This window comes from Aythya marila, assembly GCF_965140915.1.
Source record: "Aythya marila genome assembly, chromosome: 17".
Taxonomy (NCBI): Eukaryota; Metazoa; Chordata; class Aves; order Anseriformes; family Anatidae; genus Aythya; species Aythya marila.
Genome location: NC_139058.1, coordinates 5,704,486 through 5,722,515, shown reverse-complemented (window position 1 = coordinate 5,722,515; position 18,030 = coordinate 5,704,486). Strand labels below are relative to the sequence as shown.

Sequence of the window (18,030 nt, the reverse complement as noted above, 5' to 3'; positions counted from 1 at the left end):
CACCCCAGGGACGCAGTGCCCACAAGGTGACACCCCCGGCAGTGCCATGCCAGGGACCCAGTGTCCATATGGGAACCCCTCTGGTGGCAGTGAGTGCCACCCTGGTCACAAAGTGACCCCCCCTGACTCCTGGGCATGGCACGCAGCCCCCCCCGGTGCCCCCCAGGGATCACCCCCCCACACCCAGCTGCTGCCCGGGGACACGAGGGGTGGGGGGACACCTACCACATACGGGGACAGCCCCCCAAAAACCTGGGGACAGTCCCTGACGGCTCCCGGCTGTGACAGGACCGAAATTACCCCCCCTGGAGGGGGGGGGACACCCGAAGGGTCCGGGTGGGGGTCACCGGGCGCAGGGGACGTGCCTCAGTTTCCCCGCTGCTAGGCACGGGGCTTAGGATGGCTTTGGCCATGCGGGTGACACGAGTGGGTGGGCGTGGGGAGAGGGGGGGGGGCCCCGGTGAGCCCCCCCCACGCCCCCCCCCGGGCTGTGCCGCCGTGTCCGTGGGCACGGGGCCAGCCCACCCGAGCTCGCCCGCGCGCTCCGGCTCGCTGCCTCCTGCTCGCTCCGGCACGGAGGAAAACAAACCGAGGAAGGACGCAGCGAGGAGGAGGAGGAGGAGGAGGAGGAGGAAGCAGGGCCTCGCTGCCCCCCCCCCCAAACCTTGCAGCCCCCCCCCCCCCCCCCGTGGACCCCTAGGTGCCATGCCAGCATGGCCAAGAGCACCTCGCTGCGCTGCCGGGTGCTGGAGGGGAAGGATCTGCCCGCCAAGGACGTGTGAGTGCCGCCGGGGGGGTCTCAGCCCCCCCACCCCATGGGGGACGTGGAATAGGGTGGGCTCTGCTCTCCCCCCGGTTTTGGGGCTCCCCGCTCGCCCCCCTTTGCTGCCAGGGATCCGTTTCCCTCATGGAGGGGTTTCCCTCAGCCCCTCACCCCTTTTGCTGCCCCCCCCCAGCAAGGGGGGCTCGGGGTGCTCCCCCAGGGCTGTGGTAGTGCTCTTGGGGTGCACAGCCCCCCCAGGGACCTTTTGGGGTGCCCCCATCTCAGGGCACGCAGCCAGGGGGTCCCCACCGGGACCGTCCCGTCTTTGGGGCTGGGGGCACCTCCTTTGGGGTCCGGCTCCTGGCTGAGCATCGCCCCGGGGTGGGGGGCTCGAGAGAGGGGGGTTCGGGAACTGGGGGGGCCCCGGCATTGCCCCACACCCCCAGCACCCAGCCGGGAGGGTGCGGGGCACCCACCGGGGAGGAAGAGGCAGGATCCGTCCCTCGTCCCCTGGTCCTGGGGCACGGGCGCTGCTTTTCCGCCCCGCTGGAAAAGGGTTAAGGCCGGGAGGGAACCTGGGCCAGGGAAAAGCGGGTGTCACCGTGTCACCGTGTCACCGTGTCACCCTGACACCGCCCCAGCCCCGAGCCCAGGTTGCTACAGAAACTCAGGGCTTGGTGCCACCACCGGCACCGACACCTGGGGACATGGGGACAAGCGGCTCGGGGTGGCCCCGGGGGCCCCAAAGCTCAGAGTGCCGACCCCGTGGAGGGTGCCAGCTGTGGGGTCCGGCTGAGGACACCCCCCCCAGCAGCACCCTGGGGTGCTGACCCCCGTCCCCCGTCCCCTTCCCACCCCCAGCTCCGGCTCCAGCGATCCCTACTGCGTGGTCAAGGTGGACAACGAGGTGGTGGCCAGGTAGGGGAGCGTGCCCCGCTCGGAGAGGGGACACGGGGACTTTGTGGGGGGGTGGGCGCACCCCCTCCTTCCCCTCCACGTGCCCACGGGGGTCCCGTGCCCCCAGGACGGCCACGGTGTGGAAGAGCCTGAACCCTTTTTGGGGTGAGGAGTACACCCTGCGCCTGCCCCGCGGCTTCCGCAGCCTCGCCATCTACGTGCTGGACGAAGACACCATCGGGTAGGGGGGGCAACGGGGTCGTGGGGGGGGTCCAGGGGGTGGCACTGAGGCTCTGCCACCCGAGGGTGGCCGTCCCCATCGGTGTCCCCCTCGCAGGCACGACGATGTGATCGGCAAGGTGTCGCTCAGCCACCAGCAGATCTCAGCTGAGCCGCGGGGTGAGCCGGGGGGTTCGGGGATTTTTTGGGGGGGGCCCAGAGGGGCCGTCCCCGTGCTGCTGGTGCCCACCCCGTCCCCCTCGGCAGGCATCGACGGCTGGCTCAGCCTGGCGCCCGTGGACCCCGACGAGGAGGTGCAGGGCGAGATCCAGCTGGAGGTGCAGGTGCCCGAGCAGGGCCACCCGCGGGTGCTGCGCTGCCACCTCATCGGGGCCAGGTAGCGGCACCCAGGGGTGCTGGGGAGGGGGCTGCGCCCACACCGGGGTCTCATTTTGGGCTGGTGGGGGTCGGCGGAGCCGTGAACGTGGGTAGGGTGGTGAGGATGGTGGTGGCACATCCCGTGGGACAGGCAAGGGGACGCGCCGTGTCTCTCCCCGCTGGCTGCAAGCTGGGGGGAAACTGAGGCACGCCCCGAAGGCTGCGGGTGGCATCGGGGTGGGCTCAGACGGGGCTGCTGGGTTTGGGGTGGCAGTCTGCGTGTTCTCACATGCGTGTGTGTGTGTTCACACGTGTGTGTGTGTGTTCACACGCGTGTGCACACGTGTGGCTGTGCGTGCCCGCGCGCCCGCAGGCAGCTGGCAGAGGCAGGAGCAGCATCCCGCTGCCATGGCTACCGAAGCGGCTACCAAGGCAACGGGATGGCCACGGGGACAGCCAGGAGGGACAGCAGCGTCCCCCGCTGGGCCACCTGCCCCCCCCTCACCCAGGGACAGGGTGCCAGCACCCCCCGTGGTGCCATCCTGCCACCTCACTGCACCCCCACCCTCCCGCAGGGACCTGGCCCCCCGGGACCCCTCGGGCACCTCGGACCCCTTCGCCCGGGTGTCGTGCTGCGGGCACACGCAGGAGACGGCCGTGAGTCCGGGTGGCAGCGCGGTGACACCGTGGGGGGACGTCCCCAAAGGCTGGGGGGTCCCGTGGGGACCTCGTCCCCTGCCGCCACCGGCCCTGTCCCCGCAGGTGATTAAGAAAACCCGCTTCCCGCGCTGGGACGAGGTGCTGGAGTTCGAGCTGGAGGAGGGCGAGCTGGGGGACGCCGTGCTGAGCGTGGAGGTGTGGGACTGGGACATGGTGGGCAAGAACGACTTCCTGGGACGGGTGAGGGCCTCGGGGGGCACAGGGGACACCGGTGCCACGGTGTGCGCCCCCCCTTTGGCTCAGCTTTCCTCCCAAAAACCCAGGTGGAGCTTCCCGTGGGCACCCCGGGTGCCACCAAGGGCTGGTTCCAGCTCCTGCCCTTCGCCAGCAGCGCCGAGGAGCCGGGGTGAGCACGAGAGGCATGAGGGTGCCGGGGGGGGGGGTTGTCAGGATCCGTCCCACCCTCTCCCTTCGTGGTGTCATTGCAGGGGGCGCCTGGGGTCCCTGCGGCTGGCGGTGAGGCTGCTGGAGGAGCAGGTGCTGCCCCCACACTGCTACCAGCCCCTCATCCAGCTCCTCGCAGAGCCCATCCGCTGCCCGGGCCAGGTGGGTGCCGCAGGGTGGGGACACGCTTGTGTCCCCCCAAGCCTTGTGGCAGCCCCCTGCCCACCCTGCCCTCCCCGCAGCCCCCGGCCGGCACGGCCCTGGCCGTCCTGGAGGAGGTGAGCTCGGGGGAGAGCCGGCAGGACGTGGCCACCAAGCTGGTGAAGATCTTCCTGGCGCAGGGGCTGGCCGTGCCCTTCCTGGACCACCTCATCGCCCGCGAGCTGGCCAGGACCAGTAAGTGCTGGGGGCTGGCTGCCCCCTCCCCAAAAACCCCCTTTTGGGAGGCAGAGCGGGGCCACCAAGGAGGACACGGGGATGTCCTGCTGTCTCCCAGCGGACCCCAACACCCTGTTCCGCTCCAACTCGCTGGCCTCCAAGTCCGTGGAGATGTTCATGAAGGTGAGCAAGGGAGGGGGACGTCGGGACACGGGCACGGCGCCGGGGACAGCTCGGGGACAAGGAGGGTGGCTCGTGTCCCACCAGGTGGTGGGGCTGCCCTACCTGCACGAGGTCCTGAAGCCCGTGGTGAACCGCGTCTTCGAGGAGAAGAAGTACGTGGAACTGGACCCCTGCAAGATGGAGCTGAGCCGCGGCAGGCGAGTGCGGGGACACGTTCCCGTCCTGGTGTCCCCCTGTAGCATGGGGACCACCCCCTGCAGCGGGCATCCCGGTGGCGAGCCGGCGGTGTCCCCGCAGGAGGATTTCCTTCAAGGGGTCCCTGTCGGAGGCGCAGGTGCGGGAGAGCAGCCTGGGGCTGCTGCAGGGCTACCTGGGGGACACGGTCGATGCCATCGTGGGCTCGGTGGAGAAGTGTCCCCCGCTCATGAGGGCGGCCTTCAAGCAGCTCCGCAGGCGGGTGGAGGAGCAGTTCCCCTCGGAGCAGCACGAGGTGGGGGCCACGGCGGGGCCAAGGGGGGGCCACAAAGTGCCAGGAGGTGGCCGAGCCCCGAGCTCTGTCCCCCTGCCCCGGCAGGAGGTGCGCTACTTCTCCATCAGCGGCTTCCTCTTCCTCCGCTTCTTCGCCCCCGCCGTCCTCACCCCCAAACTCTTCGGCCTGCGGGAGCAGCACGCCGACCCGCGCACCGGCCGCACGCTCCTGCTGCTCGCCAAGGTGTGGGGAGCCTGGGGACGGGGACATCGGGGAGGGACGGGGACACCCGAGAGGGATGGAGACACCCAGGAGGGATGGGGAGCCCAGAAGGGACAGGGACCCCGGAGGCAATGGGGATGCCACTGAGGGAAGGGGACCCCAGAGAGGCAGGGAGACCCAGGGGAGGGAAAGGTTTCCCATAAGGGGACAGGGACCGCAGGGAGGGACAGGGACCGCAGGGAGGGCAGAGCCATTCCTGTCCCCATGCCACATGCCGTGACCCACCCCACTTGTCACCATGCACCAAGCACAGGGCAGCGCTGCCTGCTTGGGTCCCACCACCCCGTGCCGCCCCCTTTCCCATTTTCCTCCCCCAATTCCCACTCCCACGGGGGACAGGACATAGTGGGGGGGGACAAGCGCCGGGTGCTGGGGACGGGACCCGGCAGCGTGAGCCCTTCCCTCGCGGGGCAGGCGCTGCAGAGCATCGGCAACCTGGGGCTGCAGCTGGGCAAGGAGCCCTGGATGGCCCCGCTGCACGCCGTGCTGCTGCCCAGCATCACCAGCGTCAAAACCTTCCTGGACAGCCTGGTGGAGGTGGACGGCACCCACGGTGAGCATTTGGGGCACATCAGGCACCCCCTGCGTGGTACCGGGGGGTGAGGGTGGCACCAAACCCTACAAAATCCCCCAGGACCCCGGGGGGTGCTTCCCCATTTAAAGGGGGAATTCAGGCTCCGGTTTTGGGGTTTCCTCGGGCTGGGCGAGGCGGTGGCACCCCGAGGCGATGCCCCCACCTCAATGCCCCGGCCGCAGCGGGCGAGGAGCCGGTGCTGGCGGCACCTCTGTGCCCCACGGCCACCATCAAGGAGGGCTTCCTGCACGTGCGCGAGGCCGAGGAGCCCTCCTCGCTGCTGCCCCGCTTCGCCTTCAAGAAGAGGTACTTCTGGCTCAGCGCCGAGGCTCTGTCCTACTCCAAGACCCCCGAGGGGCAGGTGGGTGCTGCCCACGACCATCCCCACAACCCCACCGGTGGGTGTCAGGGCCGTGGGCGCAGTGACCCGTCCCGTTTTAGGGTCCCCAGGCGCGTTGCCGCATCCCCGTGGCGCAGATGCGGGCGGTGGAGCGCGTGGACGAGGGCACCTTCCCGCAGCCCCACGTCATGCAGGTCGTGGCGCAGGACGGCGCCGGGCAGCTCCGCACCACCTACATCCAGTGCAAGGTGGGGGCACCCACCCCGCACCCTTGGGACACTGGGGACACCCCCCTCCAAGCCCAGCACCCCCGGGTGCCCCCGCCCAGGACACCAGTAACCAGCCCAGGGGGAAGCAAGCAGAGCCTGGGGGTGGTGGGAATAGTCCCAGTCCCAAATGCAGCTCTACTGGTTGTACTGGGAACAGTGGGGTGCCAGCCTCGGTTGTATGGGAACACTGGGGTATCCTACACTGGTTGTAATGGGGTCACTGGGGTGCCTGCCCAACCTGTGCTGGGATCAGTACAGTATCCAGCTGTATCCGTACTGGGGTCACTGGACTATCAGCTCTTATTGTACTGGGGTCACTGGGGTATCCAGCTATATCCCTACTGGGGTCACTGGACTATCAGCTCTTATTGTACTGGGGTCACTGGGGTATCCAATGATATTTGTACTGGGGTCACTGGGATTCCACCTCTAACTATATTTAGGGCCATAGGGATACCAGCCCTGTTTATACTGGGATCACTGTGGTACCAACCCTGTCTGTACTGGGTGTACTGGGGAACCATCCCTGTCCATACTGGGACCACTGGGGATCCATCCCCGCCCCCACAGTGCCACCTCCCCCCCATCTCCAACCCAGACCCCTCTGCCACCAAACCGCCACTTGCTGTCCCCGCGGTGCCACCCCTTTGGGGACGCTGCGGGGTGGAACCGTGACCTCTGGCACCTCGGGGGGGGACACCCGCTGGGTGCCACCCCCACCCCGTGTCCCCGCAGGGCGCGCAGGAGCTGTGGCAGTGGCTGTGGGCGCTGCGGCAGGCCAGCAGCACCAACCAGACCATGCTGCCCACTTGCCACCCCGGCGCCTTCCGTGCCGCCCGCTGGTCCTGCTGCCTGCAGCCTGCCCGCACCGGTAAGGCCGGGGACCTATGGGTGCGGTGTGTGGGTGTGGGGGGGGTCCCCAGCAGGACCCCCCCACCCACCCAGATCCTCCTGGGCAGCACCCGGCTGCAGCAGGACCCACGGTGCCGTGGCCCTGGGCGAGTGGAGCGACCCCCTGGACCCCGCGGCGGCGGCGCAGAGCCTCTACGGGCACCTCCGGGCAGCGGGGGCACGGCTGCGGTGAGGCGGGGAGGGGGGGGCTGTGCGGGGTGCCCAGCACCCATGGGTGCCCCCCCGGCATGGCTCAGGGTCCTTGTCTTGCAGGGAGGCAGCAGAGGGGGGGCCTGAGGGAGGCGCGGCGATGGAGCCCCCCCAGGCGGGGCAGGGAGGTAGGGGCGCACGGGGGGCGCGCGGGGACCCCCTCCCCAGCAAGGCGCGCGTAAATACGCACGGGCGCGCGTGCAAACCCACGCGTGTGCGCACCCACGGGTATCTCCTCCGCTAGGGGACAGCAAACACCCGCGGGCACACGCACGCGGGGCCGCGCCTGGCTGGGTGCGCGCTCGCAGCCCGCAGTCGGACGAGCGCACGGGTGGGTGCGTGGGTCGCGAGTGGGGGCCGGGGGTCGCGGGTGGGCGCTGACGCTGCCGGTGCCGCAGGAGGAGCCGCGTGGGGGCGGCTGCAGGAGGTGCTGCGGGACCTGGACATCGCCCACGAGGCCTTCGCTCGCCGCCACGGCGCCGCGAGCTCGCCCACGGACACGGACGCGGCCCCGCCCCCCGCCACTTAAAGGGTGGCGGCACCGCGTCGCCGGCTGGGACTACAGCCCCCAGCATGCCCTGCGCCGCCGGGGCCCGGCCGGCCCCGCCCTGCGCCGCAAGGCATGCTGGGAGTTGTAGTCCTCTCCGCCTTCCTCCGTTCCGCTGCCCCCGTGGACGAGGGGACAGCGCAGCGAGGGCGTCCCACGGACACGCAGGAGGTCGCGGGGTGCACGGCTGGGTGTGCAAGGGCTGCAGGGGCCACGCGTGGGCTGCGGTGCATGGGACACGAGTGGCAGTGCTGCTGTGATCTGGGGAGACGGAGGGGCGAGATCTCCACGGGGGTGCGGGCACGCGTGGAAGAGCGCGTGTGCACGTTTGCGTGGCTGTGAGCGCACGGGTGTGCACAAACACGCAGCACACGTGTGCACGCACACGGCATGCACGAACACGAGTGTGCACACATGCATCACGCACGCACACATGCACGCACACACATCACGCACCCACACGCGTGTGCGCACACATGCAGATTCCCACCACAGCTCCGTGTCCCCATGGCACATCTCCAAACCTCACCCTCCGCGACACCCCCCGGGTGACAAACACCCCCCCACGGCGGTGCCACCCAGCACCCCGTCCCCGGCACGGCACGGGCGCGAGGGCGCGCGATGCGGGGACGCAGCGGGACACGGCGTGGCGTGTATTGAGTAACACCGAGACGTACACATGGCACCGGCTTGGACGCGGCTCCGTGGGGCGGCGGCGGGTGGCACAGGCGGCACGCGGCGGTGGCGGCTCACGCGCGAAGGGGCCACGGGTGGACGCGGCGCAAAGCACCAGCCCGCCGCGCTGGTGGCCAGCCGGGATGGGGACGGGGACGCGCGGCGGGTGGCACCGGAGGGGGGTGAGCCCACCCGGCAGGGCTGTGGCGTCGGCGGCGAAGCGGCGCGGGCGGCGGGGACGGCGGCATGGGGCCTAGGGGGTGGCGGGGAGCCCCTCGCCCCGGCCTCAGTCCTTCAGGGTGGCCTCGGAGACGCCCTGGGCCAGCAGCTCGGCCAGGACGTTGTCCAGGTAGTTGGGGTCGGGGTAGCCGTGACCCGTCAGGTTGGAGCCGAACTCGGTCTTGTGGTGGATCTCGTTCCACACCACCGTGTCCGACTCGCCCGTGGTGTTGGAGGTGCCGATGGTGAAGATGAGCCGCCGGTCCCAGGCCACGATCAGCAGCTTCAGCACCTGCGGCACGGCCACCGCTGCGTCCCTCTCCTCCGGCACGGGCACCCCAAGGACGTGCGGGGCCAACCCCTGGGACCATACCCACGCGGGCACATCCCCACCCCGGCACCCACGCCACCCCCGGGGATTTAGGGACGCTCACCTTCCTGCCCTTCTCGTTGTCGGGCAGGTAGCAGTGCCGCGGGAAGCCGCGCGCCGTGAACTTCTTGCCGGGGTTGGGGTGCTCCGGACCCTGGTGGGACGGCAGAGGGGTGAGCAGGAGGCACGGGGACACTGGGATGGGGGTTCCGGGGGACGTGGGCAGCTCACCTGGATGCCGGTGGGGATGTCGTAGACGATCCGGATGGTTTTGGAGTCGGTGTAACCCGGGAGGGAATGGGGGATGAGGTGAAACTCCATCTTCCCGGGGGGCTGCGTGCCCGTCTTCTCCCCGTAGATGGCCTTGCAGGTGGGGCACTGCAAGCTGCCATCCTGCGGGGGCGCACGGGGTGGGCATGGGGACCCATGGGTGCCCAGCCCTGTGCCACCCACCCAGAGCGGGTGACACGGCCCCCACGGTGTCCCCAGGCGGGTCTCACCTTGTTGCCGTTGTTGTACATGGCCACGAGGCACAGCAGGTGGTACATGTGCCCGCACTTGCCCAGCTTGCCCACCAGCTCGGGCTTGATGCCGCGGTGGCTCAGGACGCCCTCGTAGCCCGAGGAGGTGACGAGACGCTCCATGCAGATGGTGCAGTCCTGGGACGGGGTGGGGGGCACGGTTGTCACCCTCCCTACCCATCTCTTGCCCTCCTGATGTGCCAACCCGACCCTACTCACCTCATCCGGGGGGGTCTTCACCTTCTGGATGTAGCGCCGCACCACGTCCTCCGGGTTCTTGCCTGCCATGGGTGGGGAGATGCCGGTCAGAGCCTGCCCACCTTGCCCCCTTTTCCCCGTTTAGGGGATCACCGGCAGCTCCTTACTCTTTTTGAGGTGCTTCTTCTTGGTTTTCCTGCAGATGCCGCTGACCCCGGGCACGGGCTTGATGTCGCTCTTGCTGACGGGCGGCGGGTGCAGGATGGGTTTGGGCGCGCGGGTCAGGCAGACGGGCAGCCCGGCGGCGCACATCAGGATGCCCGTCATCCCTGCGAGGGGACAGGCAGCGCTGTCTGCACGGCCATGGCCCTCCCATCCCTGGCCCACCCCCCTGGAGCACCCTTGGGTGCTCGTGGTGGCATCCCCAACCCCCTGTTACCTGCCAGGGCGGGATGGACGGGGCCGGTGCCGTTCAGGTTCTTGACCGGGAGGGCTGGCACCCTGCGCAGAGAGGGGAGGGAAGGGGCTCAGCGGGGCTGGCGCTGTCCCCCCGGCACGTGGCACGTCCCCAGGGTGGGGTATGGGGCAGGGTGTCCCCTCGCCAGCCTCGCTGGCACCCTGGGGACACTGCTGTGGCACAAGGGGATGTGACCTGCTGCGGTGTGACCACCTCTGGGGACCCAACGGTGTGCGTCCTCCCTGCTGCCCCAGAGGGTGCCAGCCCCAAGGAGAGGACACCGGGCACTGCCCCCACTCCGGGCACCCTGCTGGCACCCAGCGGGGGCTGCGGGTGGGTGCTCCTCGTCCCCAGCAGCTCCCACAGTGGCAGTGGTGGCCTCGGGGACTGCTGGAGAAGCCACAGGAACCCGTGAGCCCCGTGGAGAGATGTCCCCTGGCCCTGCCCTCTCGGTGGCACCGTTGGGGTGACATGCACCGAAGGGAGAAACGGAGGTGGCACACGTGGCCGTGGGGGTGCCGCTGTGCCCGCGTGCGCCCATGCGTGCATCCTCTGTGCGCGTCCCCGTGCGCTCGGTGCGCCCTGGGGGCTCGTGGCGGAGGTGGAGGCAGCTGTGCCCACGGGTGGGTGGGCGCTGTCCTGCCCCAGGGTGGCTGCTGGTGGCTGGGGGGGGCGTGGGGAGAGCCCCCCACACCGCAGCGGTGCTGTTAGTGCCCTCCCGGCCACCTCTCCCGCTCCCAAACGTGACCAGCTGGGTGTGATCCCCCCCTTGACCCCCATGTCCCCACGCACAACCCCGTGGCCACAACGCAGGCACAAGACCCCACCCCCGGGCAGGATCTGTCCCCTCTCTGCCCCCCCCAGACACCCTGGGCCATCCTATAACCGTGCCTGCCCCCACCTGCGGTGTCCCCGTCGTCCCCAAACCCACCCTCGGCCACACCGCGGCACAGCCAAGGCTACAGGGGACAGCGGTGGCCTCGGCGCTCCTCGTCCCCTCCTACCTGTCCATGGGGCCGCGCAGGACGGGGGCTGCGTGCTGGCACGGGGACAGGGACGAGGACAGCTTGGCCCAGCACACGGAAGCGAAAGCAGCGCGTCAGCAGAGGAAGGAAACACGGCGGGGGCTCGGCGACCCTGCGTGCCCCCCCTGTCCCCAACCTCACCGCCACGTCCCCTGCCCCAGCCGGCTGTGGGCTGCGGTCACGGGCAGCGGGGGACACACAGAGGGATGTCCCCGTGCTGGGCAATGCCCCCCAGCTGCCCCACGGAGCCCCACAGTGCTTGTTCTGTACCCCAGTCCCAGGGGACAGGCACATCCGCGGGGCGGGGGCCAGCAGGTGTTCCCACGGCACGCGCCCCAGAGCGGAGGTGGCACCCGGCGCGCTGTCACCGTCACTGCACAGAGCTGTCCCGCTGTACCTCCCAGCCCGTGGTGGCAGGAGGCGGGGAGGGATGGGACAGGATTTCCTTCCCCTTGTCCCCCCACCAGGGCTCAGTGCCAGCCCTGGGTGCTCGCTCCCCTCCTGGCAGCTCCCACCGAATAGCTGGGGTCTGGATCCGGGCTGGTTCCCGGCTCCCAGAATCCATCCACTGTTCCCTGCTGTCCCTTGGCTGGTGACAGCCCCGTGCCCAGAGCCCCGCGGGGACCCCTGGCCAACCCACAGAGGGATACGGCCACGGGGACTTGGCCATCGTGCTGCTGGCCTCGGTGACATTCCCTCGGCACAGGGGACACCAGGCTGCGGTGCCCATAACCACGAGTCCCCCACAGCCCTGCTTGGTGGCACGGGGACACTCTGGGGTGACAGACCCCATGCTGGACAGTGGGGACACAACCACCCTGGGAGCTGGCACCACATCTCCTCCAGCCAAAGTGGCACGGCACAGCGTGGCATGGAGTGGCACAGCATGGCATGGAGTGGCACGGAGTGCCATGGCACGGCACAGCACAAATCTCCACAGCCCCGGGCATGGGCACCGTGGAACAAGGATGTGCCACCACGTCCCCACGCCTGGCGGTGACACGGTGACCGAGCGGTGACAACTGGCGCTGTTCCACGAGGCAACAACACATCCCACGCCACCTCCCCTCCCCTCTGCCGTGCCGCCACCCTGTGCCACCCCACCCAGCATCCACAGCCACACCACACACGTCCCCTTCCCGGGGCCACCCTCCCCATCCCCGGCTTACCCCGGGGGCACCGCGGCGCGGGCGCTGACGCCGGCCCCCCGCTGCGTGCCGGGCCGGTTGAGATTATTGAGGCCGGGCAGCTGCGCACCGCTGGGCGCGCTCTGGCTGCGCCCAAAAGCCCCGGCGGGCGCCCTCGGCGTCTCCCCCTTGGCCACGCCGCCCGCCGCCGTCCCCGTCCCCGCCGGCCACAGCGTGCCACCGGCGAAGGTGCTGCTCTGCCGCACGGGCAGCGTCCCCGCGCCGCCGGGGTAGAGCTTGCGGCGCTGCGAGGCCAGGATGGCGTTGGAGGCGGCGCGGGTGCTGTTGACCAGCAGGCACTGCTGGCACGAGCAGGGCTGCCCCGTGCTGGCGCCCACCGGCCACGACTGGGATTTGGGGATGGAGCCCATGGTGAGCGGGTAGGCCAGGTCCATGCGGCGCCGCAGGCGGCGCTTGCGCTGCGTCTGCCGGTTCATCTGCGACATGCTGCTGAAGTAGATGAGGTAGCAGAAGCCCAGGGAGGAGAGGTCCAGCCACGGGTGCTGCTTCTCGTAGGCGTTCTGGATGGTGATGCAGATGTCCATGTCGTAGGGCGTCCACGAGCTGTTGTCGTTCTCCCACTCCCACACGATGCCCTTCCCCGGCGCCGAGGACGGGTCGTAGAAGTTCCTGCGCACGGGGCGCATGGTGCCTGCGGGGACACGGGGCTCAGCGCACGCCTGGGCTGCTCCCAGCCCACCAGCCACCCCCCCTAGGGAAAGGGATTTTGGGCACGAAGCCCCGCAGGGTGCAGGACAACCACCCGCAGCCACCGGGAGCGATCGATAGCGGTGTCTGCAGCGCGCTGCTGCCTGCACAGCCCTCCCCGGGGACTCGTGGAGCGGTCACGGCGGTGTTTGCGCTCCCACACCACGTTCTGGCTGAGGGAAAGGTGATGCTGCTCGACCCCGAGCGCCTTTTTCCATCCCTTCAGCCCACACGTCCCTGGCTGGGGACACATTTCCCGGTCAGGAGGGGTTTCCTGACAGCTGGGAACCAGGGCTTGCTGTCACGGCGTTGTCCTCGGCTCAGCCCCCGTGCAAAGCCAAGTTCTGCTCCCTCCCTATTTATTTGCAGCCAAAATGGTCTCGGCAGCAGCCTCGCAGCTCGCCCAGACCTACAGGGTGCACGTCGCAGCCCCCAGCCCCGTGCCCCTGCACCTTGGCCGCACCGTGCCCTGCTCAGACACCACGCTGTGCCTCCATCCCCGGCCGGCAGCGTTTGCCCAGCCCTATTAACGACTCTAATAAGGGTCATTAATCACCAGCCGGGCAGGCAGCAGCGCCTGGCCCCAGCTGCCGCCTGGTGCTGAGGCAGCGCTGCCCGTGGCCCCGTGGGGGGGTCTGTGCTGCCGCAGCCCCCCGAGAGCAGCCCGTACCCGCTCGGGTCCTCACCCCAAACCCTCTGCCTGCTCACACCGCACCCCGCTCACAGCCGTGCCCTACATCCCGCTGCCCATTCATGTCCACGTCCCAAACCCCACTGCTGGCTCACGTCCACATCCTGCTCACATCCGTGTCCCGCATCCCACTGGTGTTTGCCCCCACCTCCCACATCCCACGGCCTCCCCGTATCCACGTCCCTCATCCTGCTGCCCACTCGTGCCCACGTCCCACCCGTGTCCCGCGGGTGCACGCCCCTGCTGCTCGGAACGGGGTCACCTCATTCCACACCCATGGCTTTGTCCCTGTGCCAAACTCCCCCCCAGTCCCCAGCCTCCCAGCCCACGCTGGAGTGGCACCAGCAGGACCTCCAGCATGGCCCCTCATGTCCCCAAGCACCACCGACTTGTCACCTCGGCAGGGGACAGCCTGCAGCACCCACTCCGGTGGCACGCTGCACCCCAAACCCACCCCGGCACAGGCACGTGTCCCCAGAAGCACCCAGCACCAGGAAATGGGACATTTGGGGACCTTGCAGGCGAGCAGGGCGCACACCCACAAGGGTCCCACACCACCCCCAGACCCCATCACTCGTCCCCAATGAGTCCCCTGGGGCGCAGCCAGCACGTGCTGGTTTAGTGGGTCACGGTTAATGGGGTTTGGGCCGGGAGGCGGTGTGGGACGGGGCGTGATTTCCCCGAGGACGCCTGTCCTGGTTGTGTGGCCCAGCCGGGGGGGTGGCACGTGGCCACAGCTCCCCCCCAGCCCCCGAAGTGGGGCCTTTTCCAGGGGGGAAGGGAATGGGGAGTGAGGAGTGGGCCCAGGGGGAACAGGGGAGGATAGGAGGAATGGGACGGACAGATGGATGGGGAGGGGAAGGACAGATGGACAGGCGGGGCGGTGGGTGGGTGGGTGGGTGGATGGATGGATGGATGGATGGATGGATGGATGGATGGATGGATGGATGGATGGATGGATGGAGATGGAGATGGAGATGGAGATGGAGATGGAGATGGAGATGATGGAGATGGATGGGTGGATGGATGGAGAACTGGATGGACGGACGGACGGACGGACAGACGGATGGCTGGACAGATGGTCAGTCAGGTGGACGGATGGAATGACAGACACACACCAGGACGGCTGGCTGGACAGACACCCGAATGGAATGCTGGCCAAATACGCCGTGCTACGCTGGGACGGGTGGGCACATGCATGGAACAACGGAAGGAAGGAGCAAATGAAGCAGCAAAGCGAGGACACGGACAGACGGACACACCCTGGGACAGACAGACCCATCCCTTGCCATCCACCCCCAGCAGACCCCTGGCTGCCCGCACACCCATCCCAGCACCTCCCCTTACCCGTGTCCTGCCGGAACTGGTGCATGGACTGCAGGTCGATGACGTAGGGCGCCAGCTGGACGTCGACCTGGCCCAGCACCACGCTGCCGCGGGCGTCCTCCTTCAGCACGTTCTCGATGTGGTGGCAGACGGCGGCCGAGTAGGGCCGCCAGCGCCCGTGCTCGTTCAGCCACTCCCAGACCACCACGCGGGCCAGGTTTTGGGGGGGGAACCCCAAAGTGCCGGAGGCCAGCAGGGCCCCCGCTCCCTGCCGCGCCATGGCCGGGGCCGGCAGCTCAGCGCCGCGCCATGCTCCGCACGGGGACGCGCGTCTCGGCGGCGGGGGATGAGATGTCCTCGTCCCTGCTCGCTGCTCCCACCGGCTCTGGAGCTCAGCGGGGGAGGGAGGTGACACCCAGACCCCCGGGGCACCCGGTCCTGCTCCACCGGGGCCACCGCCGCACCGCGCCAGGGCGATCCATCAGCCGGCACCGGGCATCGGGCACCGTGGGCACGGCTCCGGCTCCGTGTCCCCCAGGCTCGGTGGGGACACTGGGGACAAGTGACACGGAGCACCCTCTCTTCCTCTTCCTCCTCCGGGCCCAGACAATGTCACCAGTCGCTCCACAGCTCCGAGGACGCCACGGGGGTGTCACCTGCAAAACAGGACCGTGGCACCGGTCAGCCGTGCCCCTGCCCTCGCCGGTGACAGCTTGGGGACTGTCCCCATCACCCCGCAGAGGCCCTGGCTGTGCCCGCAGCCGGGTGGCACGGGCTGTCTGCCAGCCCCCCGGCCGTGACAGCAGAGCAGGGGGACAGGGGACAAGGGGGGGGACAGGCGGTGCGAGGACAATTGTTCCCAAGGCTCAGGGGGGCTCGGGGGGGGGACAACCAAAAAGCCAGCGAGTTCCACGTCCCCACACAGGCGGCTGCGTGCCGGGGAGCCCGCGGCCCTCCAGCTCCAGCCGGCACTGATTTATGATCTGCACTGCAGGCATCGGGCTGGGGTTAGCCCGGGCCGCATGTCCCGGCCCCCTCGGCCCCCCCAGCCGGCCCCAAACCCACCGCCACAGCCCCACAGCCCCCGTGCGAGGGATGGAACGGGATGGGGGGGGGCTGTTGCACGGACACACGCCGAGCCACAGACAGACAGACAGAGCGACACAGAGCCGCGCGCTGGCACCCGCTCCCGGTGACACAAACAGGCAGCGGGGACCCGCGCAGACAGACAGACAGACAGGCAGGCAGGCAGACAGGCAGACGCACGCCGGGGCCCACGGCAGCACGACAACAAACACCCACGGGGACACGCACACACGCACACACACACACGCACACACGCACACACACGCGTGTGCACCCGCGCTCTCACCCGGCACCCACCGGCACCCCGAGCACCGCAAGAACCGGAGGGGCCCAACAACGCCAACGACCCCCCCGGGCTCCGTGGGCCACGGGGGGCAAGGGGGAGAGGCCAGGCCTGGCCCCACGGTGCCCACGGTGCCCGGCAGCCCCCGTGCACGATAATCCCGGCGCACAATAATCCCAGTGCACGGCACCCCCCGTGCGCCCGGCACCCCCCGGTGCACCATAATCCCGGCGCACCGACCCCCCCCCGCCCGGTGCACAACGATCCCGGTGCGTGGTACCCCCGGTGCACAGCCCCCCCGGTGCACGGCACCCCCCGGCGCACCATAATCCAGGCGCACAGCCCCCCCGCTGCACGATAATCCCGGCGCGCAGCCCCCTCCCCCGGTGCGCTCTCCCCGCCGTGCGCTCTCCCCGCGGTGCGCGCTACCCCCGGTAACCCCCCGGCCGCCGCCGCCGCCGCTCCCCCCGGAGCCGCCCCCCCGGCCCCGCCATGGCCGCCGCCGTCGCCGCCCGGCCTCGCCCGCGCCCCCCCCGCCGCTACCTCCGGCAGCCGCAGCCGCTGCGGGACCCGCAAACCGCACCGGGAGCGAGCGGGGCCGGGCGGCGGCGGCAGCGCTCCGCCAGCGCCGGGCGGCCACGGGCACCGGCGGCGCGCACGGCCGCGCGGGCACCCGCGGCGGGGACACGCGCCGGGGAAGCGGGCACCCGCACCGGGGGCTGGGCGCTCTCGGCGGGGACCCCCCACCCGTGACGGTGGCGCACGCGTGGGTTAAAAGGGGGGGGTCCCCATCCCGGCAGGGGGTGATGGAGAGGGGGGAAACTGAGGCACGGGGGGGGGGGTGTAGGGCTCCGGGGGGGTTTGGGGGTAGGTTGGGGACAGCGCCGGTGGGTGTCCCCCCCCCCCAACGCTGTGTCCATCGCCCCACGGGGTCGTCGCCCCACGGCCGTGGGTTGGGCAGGGCCGGGCGCGGTGGCCTCGCAGTGCCACCTGGTGGCCTCGCGTGGGGGGGGCACACGGGGCTCCACGCGGGATCGGGGGGTCGTAGGAGGCTGGGGACAGCCGCGGGGCACGGTGGCACTGCAGCTCTGCTGGCTCGGCTCGGAGCCCGGGTACCTGCCTGGGATGTGTCATGGGGACGTGGGGACACGGAGATGGGACATGGGGACATGGAGCCGGGCCAGGGAGTGGGGCTGCCCTACTGTGGGGACAAGCTGGGGGTCCCCAGAGCCCGCAGTCCCCCAGCACCCGATCCCCATCCCTTCAGGGGATGATGGGGACATCCCAGACCCAGGGCCACGTGCCACCGCACGGTGTGTCACCTCCTGACCCCCCCGGGGACGTGCAGGACATGTGCCCCAGGTGTGTTTAGTCTGTGGATGAGTGAGGTGACCTTCCTCTGCTCTGCACACCGCTGGGGTAAACAGCACAGCCCCGTCCTGACAGCGGGGACACGGGGACACGGGGTCACAGGGACATGGGGTCACAGGGACACAGGGACACATGGACACGCCACATGTCCGGGGGGACGCGGGGACCCCTTGCTCCAAGGACAAATGTGGGGTTAGGCTCCCCACTGCCTTCATGGGGACGTGGCCCCAAACAAACCTCAGGGCCTTGCACACACGTGTGAGTGTGCACACACATGCAGACACACACGCATGCACACAATTGCATGCACACACACACATGCATGCACGCACAAACACTTTCATGCACATGCATGCACACACACTTGCATCCACACACACGGATGTGCACACCCATGAATGCACACCCA

At 69.8% G+C, this 18,030-nt stretch overlaps 2 protein-coding genes across 2 annotated transcripts; one reads left to right on the top strand and one right to left on the bottom strand.

Moving 5' to 3' along the window:
- Positions 1-685: 685 nt before the first annotated feature.
- On the top strand, positions 686-7,846 carry LOC309884936 (rasGAP-activating-like protein 1; the record flags this gene model as incomplete). Its single annotated transcript, XM_082774423.1, is given in 22 exon segments — positions 686-778; positions 1,625-1,681; positions 1,788-1,901; positions 1,998-2,059; positions 2,147-2,276; positions 2,833-2,914; positions 3,020-3,157; positions 3,241-3,323; positions 3,406-3,523; positions 3,604-3,757; positions 3,858-3,922; positions 4,007-4,119; positions 4,220-4,412; positions 4,497-4,634; positions 5,088-5,226; positions 5,430-5,608; positions 5,689-5,835; positions 6,557-6,727; positions 6,816-6,936; positions 7,202-7,288; positions 7,489-7,565; positions 7,568-7,846. Coding segments are annotated over 22 exon segments (2,712 nt in total). The 5' UTR covers positions 686-713.
- On the bottom strand, positions 7,819-15,161 carry DTX1 (deltex E3 ubiquitin ligase 1; the record flags this gene model as incomplete). Its single annotated transcript, XM_082774508.1, has 9 exons — positions 7,819-8,690; positions 8,833-8,922; positions 9,000-9,161; positions 9,269-9,427; positions 9,509-9,570; positions 9,655-9,816; positions 9,927-9,988; positions 12,139-12,808; positions 14,903-15,161. 9 exons carry the CDS (start codon positions 15,159-15,161, stop codon positions 8,466-8,468), a joined length of 1,851 nt encoding a protein of 616 aa, XP_082630634.1. The 3' UTR covers positions 7,819-8,465.
- Between the last annotated feature and the right edge of the window lie 2,869 nt (positions 15,162-18,030).